The sequence below is a fragment of the Perca flavescens genome, chromosome 14 (genome assembly GCF_004354835.1).
Source record: "Perca flavescens isolate YP-PL-M2 chromosome 14, PFLA_1.0, whole genome shotgun sequence".
NCBI classification, from domain to species: domain Eukaryota; kingdom Metazoa; phylum Chordata; class Actinopteri; order Perciformes; family Percidae; genus Perca; species Perca flavescens.
Window position 1 is genome coordinate 17,375,840 of NC_041344.1, and position 9,735 is coordinate 17,385,574.

Sequence of the window (9,735 nt, forward strand, 5' to 3'; positions counted from 1 at the left end):
CTTCATGTGCAAACTGAGATAGCTACTCGTTGCACTTTCATCTAGTTTCTACCTCAGCCTGTAATACATGGAGTACACAGAAATGAAGCCAAAATCTTCTTTACTTATAGGTTTTATTGCTTTAAAAAGGGCTTTAAAAGGCTGACCTTATTCATTGCCTTATCAATGCAGTTTAGAACAAAGGGTTAAAGAGCAGTGTGTTTATAGTAGCCTCTTAAGCTCAGTGTGGAATATTCTGATCTAATCAGTTAAATATTAACGAAGCATGCCTTCAGACATCTGAAGATCCAGTGCCAATCATGATTACAGATTATTTATTTAATTATATAAAAATTGAATAAAATATAGTTTGCTTATGTTATAGGGCACTTTAAGGTTTGCATAGAAAAATGCTCCATAAATAAAATGTTTATTGTTAGACCGTGCTTTTAATTGAGAGCAGTCAAATTACTTCCACCGAAGACATTATTTCAGTTCAGTCAATTTGTTAAGAATTCAATAAAATCTAATTATTTTTACTTCACTTGATTCCTTTATTCATGTGGAAATGCAGAGTTTACATTGAAATGTTCTGCTGAATAAACCCTATTCACTCTAAGACTGTGTTACAGGCTTTCCATGCAGGAAATGAGAGCATGTTTGTGGAAAAAGTTAATTTTCACAAGATTTCAGGAATAACTGCTTACTGCATGGAGTGTATACAAAGAAACCCCCAGTTAGAAACAGCATAACAGTGCCGTAAAGGCAGTGACAAAGAGACACATTAAAATCACAAAGGCAGCTCTTGTTGCCAAGACACACTTGATAAACACGAGTTTTGACCCTGGCCCTCACTCTGCTCTTTATTTAGCAGTTGTTTTCCTTAGCTTTGCTGCCATCTACTGGTCTCACTTACTAACAGTTATAAATGCTGGGAAACGGATGCACATGTACAGTACTCTGTTTTTTTTTTCTTTAATTTGCTGCCATAAAAAAGACAACACATGATGTGAAATGGACCTACATATATTTAGTTTGAATCAGAGTTGTTTGTACATCAAAGGGTTAAACTTTGACTAAAATATTTCACACAGTTTTCTTTTTTTTGTTATGCATAGTTGACATAACACTAAAGCAGAACAAAAGACAACGGATGGCCCTAAGAGACAGACTTGATCAAGGAAAGATCAATATAAAAGCACATCTACAAAGAAAAAAACAAAGCATTATGTTCCCTTTTGCACACAATCCACCATGACTAATAAATGACATTTCAATTTTTCTTCCTCTGGATCTCCACATCTCTCCCTCTGTCTGTCTCCCCTCCCCCCCCCCCCTTCCACCCCCCCCTCTCTGCTGGCTGTCTGCCAATAGCTTAGGGAGCAGCAATGCCCCAACTGGACAGTAGGTGTGCTCTTTAGCACTGCAGCACACAACCCACTGCAGTGCTGCTACCATGTTGTGTGTGTGTGTGTGTGTGTGTGTGTGTGTGTGTGTGTGTGTGTGTGTGTGTGTGTGTGTGTGTGTGTGTGTGTGTGTGTGAGGTGGCACTGCTGCTCCTGCCACTCTGCTGAAGGAGAGGAGGGAGAGAGAGGATGCTGGAGGAGTGGAGGGAGAAAAAGAGAAAGGGGAATAGAGAGAGGGTGAGAGAGTCCAGGCCCAAATAAAGCCATGTGGGCCGGGGCTGGGCTGGGCCCCCCTTTGCTATAAATAAGCTGGCCGCCTGGAGGTTCGGGTTTGGTAGTTGGGGCTTGGGACCAGCAGCCACCACTGCTGCTACAGCCTTTATCAGGAGAGTCTCCTCAGTATACTCATCATCCTCATCAGCCTCATCCTGGTCATCGTTCTGGGCAGCCAAGATGCCTCGTGTGGACTCAGACCTCAAGCTGGACTTTAAGGATGTCCTCTTCAGACCTAAGAGGAGCAGCCTGAAGAGTCGCTCAGAGGTTGGTGCTGCTAGTTAAGTTAGTTGTACTCAGATAATGTAATCCAAATATTAAAGCTACAATTCGATTAACTATCTGACCAGGATATTTCTCAGGAGCTGCGCAATCGGTTTACTGCTGCATTTAGGAAGTATACTTATGCTTACGCCTCTATGGTGGGTGACGCAATAGAGATATATTAATAATTTATACATGGGGGAGGATGGTGTGGGGGGGCATTTTGGGGCCTTTTAAACCTTTTTACAGCACTCATATCATCATGAATAAGGATGATTTGATGCAGCAGCAGCAGCAGCAGCAGCAATTACATTAATCATCCCAATAACCCTGAGAGGATGTCTCACTAAAGCTCTCAAATAGTCACTGTAATTGTATACGTGTGCGTCTCTTTGTTGTCTTGTCTTGTGTAAGCCAGTAGGTGTACAATGTCTTTGTAGTTCGGTGAGCAAAAAAGCTACCTTGACTGAGCATGTAACAGCAGAGTGACCTTCTTAAAGGTGACAGAAAACAAGGCTAGCCTGCCTGTGCCAGACAGAGGCTAAACAACAACTGTCTATAAGCAGAGAAAACAACAGAAAAGAAACCGGATGAGAGATGGAGATAAAAATAATAAAAAGATATGGATCAGAATGGACTTTATCATCAATTATTTTTATTTTTTATGTCGGTATAACAGTCAACAGTGTATCAAGCACCCACTAATTTGGCTCTCTGGGACAAAACAACACTCTCCTAGTTGTTGTTTACTCGCAACTTCCTAAACTTATGTGTCACTCGATCAGGGAATGGTACCGACCCAAGATCACAATGCTGGTGGGGTGGCACTAGATCTGGGTTGGAAGGTGGAAGTGGGTAGGAGTTGGCTTATGAGGGGTGGCAAGCAACATGAGACACAGGAGACTTCTCAGAAAACCTGTTTAAAAATAGTACTGTGGGTTACAGCCAACAAGAGTACAGTATGCACCACAGAGGTATCAGGAAAACATTATATATACACTGACTGATGCAGATAGCTGCACAGAGAATACCCAGAACTTGAGCATGCACTGATTGTATAAAAGCCAATTCTATATTTTGTTACAATGTCTCACCTCATTCTTAACATTTCATCAAATGCTCTTTACTACTAAATAATAAAGAACACTTCTAAAACAACATTATTTCAGATGACAAAAGTCTACACAAGAGGACTTCATTGCAGCACACTAATAAATGGTGGTGGCACAGTGGATGTGACACATGCCCATGGTGTGTGAGATCTGGGTTCAATTCCCACTGCAATACATCAGCCAACGTGTCCCTGAGCAAGACACTTAACCCCTAGTTGCTCCAGAGGACATCTCCTCTGATATAGCAATTGTATGTTGCTTTGGATCAAAGCGTCAGCTAAATGACATGTCATATAAGTCATAAGACATGTCATATAGGTAATATACTGCAGCCCATGCACCCTGAAAGCATCCGTCTCCACCAGAAATCCACCAGACATCCACCAAGTTGTTTATAGAGGGGAGGGTATATGTACATTATGGAAGATAAACTGCACCAATAACAAGAGACCAAGCTGGTCAGTAATCGAGCGCTGATGCACCACCACCAAGCAGAAACGTGTCCCTTCAATTCTGGACATCAAGTTTTTTTGCAAATGCTGGTGTGAATTTGCACTGCACTGTGGGAGTTTACAAAAACACCTGCCACACGCCAATACTGTAAATAAAAGATGGCAGTCAATGTACTGTATTTAAATCCTTTTAATTGTATGACTGCAAATGCATCTGCCTAGCCAGATGCTTTGAGATTCTTACCACATAACTTTTCTATATAAAAAAATAATTCATTAGTGTATTTTACATTTTATGAACTTTAAATCACATCCAGGGAAATTTGTGATTTAATGCAAAAAGGTTACACAGATTTTATCAACAGTACAAATATATGGATATATCCAGAGCTAACAAAAATGGCATCGCATAAATCCTGAGGATTTTTCCGGATCCTGAAATAGTGAGGCAATTGGATCCATGGGTCATACTTTGTCATGATTTAGTGGCAACTAAACTGGAAAATCCTGCTGACTCAGTGTGCGGTATTAAAAGAAGAGGCCTGTATTGATTTGCTGCACAACCGGGCGCTCCTCCCTTCTTATCTGTACTCCTTTCACCACTTTCCTCTTTCTCCCACCATTATGAGTTATAACCTTATTTTTGCTGTGGCTCTGAAAATTATTCCACGTGAAGGTTATGGCACACTTTGTGCTGTTAGCCTATTTCCACAGCTGAAGTAGTGTTTGCATAATACATGAAAATACAACCACAAGCCCCTTCTGCTGCAGCAAAGCATAGCTCGTTAGCTCAGCAAGCAAGCAACATGTCGGTAAAGGATATTTGCCGTTTGTGTAACGACAATTTACGAATAAAAGGCACCCTTTCAGGTTCCCGGTCCATATTCCAAAAGAAGGATCCAAGAGAAAAAAGCATTAGCGAGCAGCTAACAGAATTAAAACTCAAAACCAACGCTGATTGGTCCGGTCGTTTGGCGAACGGCTCCAAATTTTCTCTATCTCAAGATGCCAGACTGATCTGCAAGTGGAAAACTGGAGCTTGCGAGATCAGGACAGTCTCACGAGGCTATGTTAATACAATATACTTTTTATAAATGACTTCTACAACAAGACTATTTAACTTTCTCTAAGCAGACACTGTGGTAAAAGGTGCCATTTACAAGATACAGTACTGGTGAATGCTAAAACGTAGCATGACAGTAGCACAAGTAGAAAAGTCACAAAGTCATTACTGACTCCGGAATTTCCATAAGCACAATGTATCTTAACTTTGCTAAACATAAGCCAGCATTAGCCACCATAAGCTAGTGTTCATACTATGCCAAGTAGCAGCAAAACCCCTGAACATATTAAATTGAGCAAAGGTGCGTTTTATTTCTTATACATTCAAATTTTATGAAAAGAAAAATGTGTTACTTGTTCTTTGTGACTGACTTTAAAGGAACATATGCATATGGGTAAACTCCACTCATACTGAGTAACTAACAGATGATGTTAACTCATTGGAATAAGATTTATAGCAGAGCTTTTTGAAAGGAATCAAAGCTATGACTTGCATCATTAGTACAGATATGCTTACTGTAAAGGGAGCAGCTGGTGTGTCCCAATGGGCCCCGCTTGTTTCATGTAGCTTATCACGTTACAGCAGCACCGGCTAAGCTAACCACTGGATCTAAATGATTCAGTGCATCCCCATTAAGACTCAGAACATGAGCTGCTCCCATTTTCAAGAAAATCTGCAGTGTCAGCTTTAGTAGGCTAGTAGGCTATGACTAATATTCATGAAACAAGTCTCCACAATTAGCCTACTCATGTCTCTTCCCCGTCAGGTGGACCTTCAGAGGACCTTCACATTCCGCAACTCCAAACAAACATACACTGGCATCCCCATCATCGCTGCCAACATGGACACCACAGGAACGTTTGAGATGGCACAGGTCCTCAGCAAAGTGAGTTAACTCTTAACACAACTGAATGGATGGAAAATAAATAACTGCATAATTTCTCTTTGTGTGGGCCTGCCAAGATCTCCATGCGTCATTCCCCTGAGATTTCAAGATAGAATAAGGAAACATAAAAAAGGATGGTGTGAGCAGCCATGGGAAAAACAGGAATTAGCAACCTTGTCCTATTAGACATCGGCCAGCTTGTGGGATACTGCGGTTTTCTTTACTAACAGCTAAATCAACAGGTCTGTAATTTTATGTAAAAAGTTATGAACTGCTTGTTTTACTGCTCAGCCTGACACAACTTTTTTTTTTTTTTCTTGTATGCAAATAAAATGGCCAGAAGAAAACAATTTATTTGAGATTGGAAACCATGATGAGTTATCATAAATACGGAGACAAAAATGGGAATGGGAATTTCTAGATTTGTTAAATTATTTCTGTATTCCCTCTCTTGTTGTCTCTCTCTTTCTATTTAGCACACCCTCTTCACAGCCATCCATAAACACTATTCTGTAGAGGACTGGAAGAATTTTGCTGCCAATCATCCAGAATGCTTAGAGGTAAAATCACCAATGTTGGGCCTTTTAAAAATGTTGTTCTTTATTAGCAACAGGAATATAGTTACACACATATGCATAAGCGTCTCCTAAAAGGCGATTGTGGCTTTTTTCCCCAGCATGTAGCTGCTAGCTCAGGCAGTGGCGTTGCAGATCTTGAGAAGCTGTGTGCCATCTTGGAAGCCGTCCCCGCCCTCAAGTACATCTGTCTGGATGTGGCCAACGGCTACTCTGAGTACTTTGTGGAGTTTGTCAAGACGGTCAGAGAAAAGTTTCCCAAACACACCATCATGGTAAGAGAGATGGTTCGCCACCTTGGCTGGCAGTTATGGGACAAACTGTAAGATTGTGTCTTGTGGATAATGCTGTCTGGCTTCGCAGGCTGGCAACGTGGTAACAGGGGAGATGGTGGAAGAGCTCATCCTCTCCGGGGCTGACATCATCAAAGTGGGCATCGGTCCAGGTGGGTGGGTATGACTGTTTCTGGAACCAGTCTGAGGAGTGTGCTCTCTCTAAATCAACACAAAACTGTACGGGCCTCACATATACAATATAGATGCCTATATTAAATAGCTTGTTCCACATGAAGTAGACAGTCTCTTAGATCATCTGTCTCCAGCTTGTAGAAACCTGAACTGACAGCACAAGATCTGAAAGACAACAGGTTCCTGTAGCTATGCAGCAGCAATTAAACACTGACAGGGAAGGTTACATAAATATGGACTTATCTAATGTGTGCATTGTGAACTGTGTGTTGCAGGGTCTGTGTGCACAACTAGGATCAAGACAGGAGTGGGCTACCCACAGCTCAGTGCTGTAATAGAGTGTGCAGACTCAGCCCATGGACTCAAAGGACACATTATCTCTGTAAGTCCCACATCATGGTACAAACAAATAATGGGGCAGCCAGAGTTACCGAAGTTTACAGTATACTGTACTTCTTATACTGCTGGTGGGCAGGAGTTCCTCTCTCAGTTGCTCTCGGTGGAATGGAAGCCACACAGGGTTTGGTGGGCATCAATCCAACAAAAATGTAATTAACTAAGGTCAAGATAGGCAAAAGGCCATTGTCCAAATGCATTGGACATAGCAGCAAAATATGCTTCAGATATAGATTTTGAAATAAAAATGACAGTTTGCATTGAGTTATCTACACTTCAAACAGAACATGCTTTTTTATTGTAAAGCTATTGAGTTGTCTGCACAGGATAGGGTCATGACAAACATTATTACTAATGTTGATAATAATAATAATAATAATAATAATAATAATAATAATAATAATAATAATAATAATAAATAGGTTGCAGCCACTAGAGGGCATCCTCTGTCTTGATAAACATTATCTAAAGACCCTTACCTAATTCGTGGTGTAGATCGACACTGAGCATGACGTTATGGGTTAGGGTTAAAAAAAAAAAAAAGATTTATTTGCTGAATCATACTGACAAAAGTGGTTGCACTTTTCTTTTTTTTAAAGGCATTTTTCTTTTATTAATTTACTAATACTAAGTCCATAATAATAATAATAATAATAATAATAATAATAATAATAATAATAATGCTGTTGCATAAAGGCTCTAATAGTTTCTAATGTTAATAACAAAACATTGACAAGTACACTGTACGTGTTCTCTGTTCAGGATGGTGGCTGCAGTTGCCCAGGAGATGTAGCTAAGGCCTTTGGTAAATATTTAACCAACAATCGTTCTTTTTATACTTAAATGTGTGTGCGATGACTCACATATTGTGATTGTGATTATGTGCTGCACTGTTCTACAAATCTATCCACATGACTTCTCTGCCTTCGCTCCCCAGGTGCAGGGGCTGACTTTGTAATGATGGGAGGAATGCTTGCAGGCCACGACCAGTGCACCGGAGAGGTCATTGAGAAGAATGGCAAGAAATACAAACTCTTCTATGGCATGAGCTCCGACACCGCCATGAAGAGATACGTGGGTGGAGTTGCTGAGTACAGGTGAGAGACTGATATCATGAATTTGGTTTCATCAGTCAATCAATATGCTTCTAATGGTTCCTATTCTCCTTGATATATCCTTACGTAAGTATTCATTTCAATAACTCAGATGTCTGTGATTTTCAAAAACTGTTTCTGTTTTAACTAATAAATATCCTTCTTGTTACTTTCTCCTCTCTCTGCTCTGCTCCCAGGGCGTCTGAGGGGAGGACAGTGGAGGTTCCCTATAGAGGAGATGTGGAGAACACTATCCGAGACGTGTTGGGGGGCCTTCGCTCCACCTGCACCTATGTGGGCGCCGCCAAGCTCAAAGAGCTGAGCAGGAGAACCACCTTCATTCGTGTCACACAACAGTCCAGCCAAATGTTCACTTTGTAGGATGTACACTTGTCCGCACACACAGATTGCATAATATACATTGTACATGTATTATGCAGTTTAAACGTGCAATAGTAGGACAGTGGTTTAACGCATACAAAAGAACAACGCACAGCCACACCCACACCCACACTTCTACGTGATCACCCAACCTGTTTTTCTCAGGATATCTGCTGTCAGAAAGCTGTTTCCTGCAGATTGTGATTTAAAAAAAAAAAAAAAAAAAAAAAAAATCACAGTTTGACTTGAATTGTCTTAGAAGAATCACAGCGCTCTAATAGCAAGTGTGTTTACATACTAAGAGACACCATAACATGCTATTGAATGTACCAGATTTCATTTCAACAGGCGTGAGAGAGCAAGAACATCAAGGCATGTGCATTTCAGATCTAATATTTCAAAATACTCTTTTAATTTGTGTATATGTAGCAGTCGGGGTATTTCTAGATTAACAGCATATTGTGAATAAACAAGAATGTGAGCTATGTGAAACACACTTAGCAGGAGGAGGCTGATAATTGTGCTAGGGTAATTTTGGGAAACTATTCTGCTCAAATGTATGTTTGAATGAATATGCAAATCAATATGCAAGATCCAGAGATGTCACCCTTTAACTGACACTGGATAAATCGTGTCGCAATAAACTGCATGCAGGACCCTCTGCTAATTTATAAATGGTGTTGATCATCCTGTGAATTTTATTCACTGTCTTGATGACAGATAACATGATATTGTACCTCTCCTTATTGGCTGTGTGCAGATATTTTGGGTGTCAGGAACACTGAACCAGCTGATCATGATGACATCTGGATTTATGTATCCCAAACATTTGACAGATTTGATTTACCCCGCTGTCTCTGCATGTAAAACAGTCACGTTTAAGTCATTGATTCCACTGTGCCTGACATTTTAAATCGAGGGCGTCTTGTGGCTTCTACTGCATTGAAGCTCTTGTAAGGAACTTCAGGGAAAAGTCATGTAAAGAGATAACACAACTAAACACTATTAAATGAAAATTCTAAAACGCATACTGGAACAGCAGCATTTTCACTGTTAGTGCAAAAGAAGATAGAAAATTGAGCCAATAAACCAAAATGATTAGAATTAGAATGACCAGTGTGATTTTTTTTTTTCTGGACAAGAAACTGCACATTTGTTTGGTTAAGAGGTTTTCTAATTTGGAGTTAAGACCATTCCTTTCCCATAGGTTTTTTGTTTTAATATTTGCTTGCAGGGATGGAATGAGTCCTAGAATAATATACAAGTAAATGTACTGTTACTGTAAGACATTTTTGAGTAAAAGTAATTGTGTAAAAATGTACTTGGATAAAAATATAAGAGTAGACCTACTGCGTTACATTTTTAAGGGGGTATATACTAATGGAAC

General features: G+C 40.1%; 1 protein-coding gene across 1 annotated transcript; it reads left to right on the top strand.

Moving 5' to 3' along the window:
* Positions 1 to 1,690: 1,690 nt before the first annotated feature.
* Positions 1,691 to 9,455, top strand: gmpr (guanosine monophosphate reductase). The gene is made up of 9 exons (XM_028597402.1): positions 1,691 to 1,925; positions 5,316 to 5,435; positions 5,912 to 5,995; positions 6,112 to 6,285; positions 6,374 to 6,455; positions 6,753 to 6,859; positions 7,636 to 7,678; positions 7,811 to 7,970; positions 8,165 to 9,455. Exons 1-9 carry the CDS (start codon positions 1,839 to 1,841, stop codon positions 8,346 to 8,348), a joined length of 1,041 nt encoding a protein of 346 aa, XP_028453203.1. The 5' UTR covers positions 1,691 to 1,838; the 3' UTR covers positions 8,349 to 9,455.
* Positions 9,456 to 9,735: the final 280 nt, after the last annotated feature.

Coding starts and splice junctions, on each gene's coding strand:
- gmpr (XM_028597402.1), top strand. CDS start 1,839: ATGCCTCGTGTGGACTCAGACCTCAAGCTGGACTTTAAGGATGTCCTC. Junction 1,926..5,315: donor GCCTGAAGAGTCGCTCAGAG/GTTGGTGCTGCT, acceptor CTTCCCCGTCAG/GTGGACCTTCAGAGGACCTT. Junction 5,996..6,111: donor ATCATCCAGAATGCTTAGAG/GTAAAATCACCA, acceptor TTTTTTCCCCAG/CATGTAGCTGCTAGCTCAGG.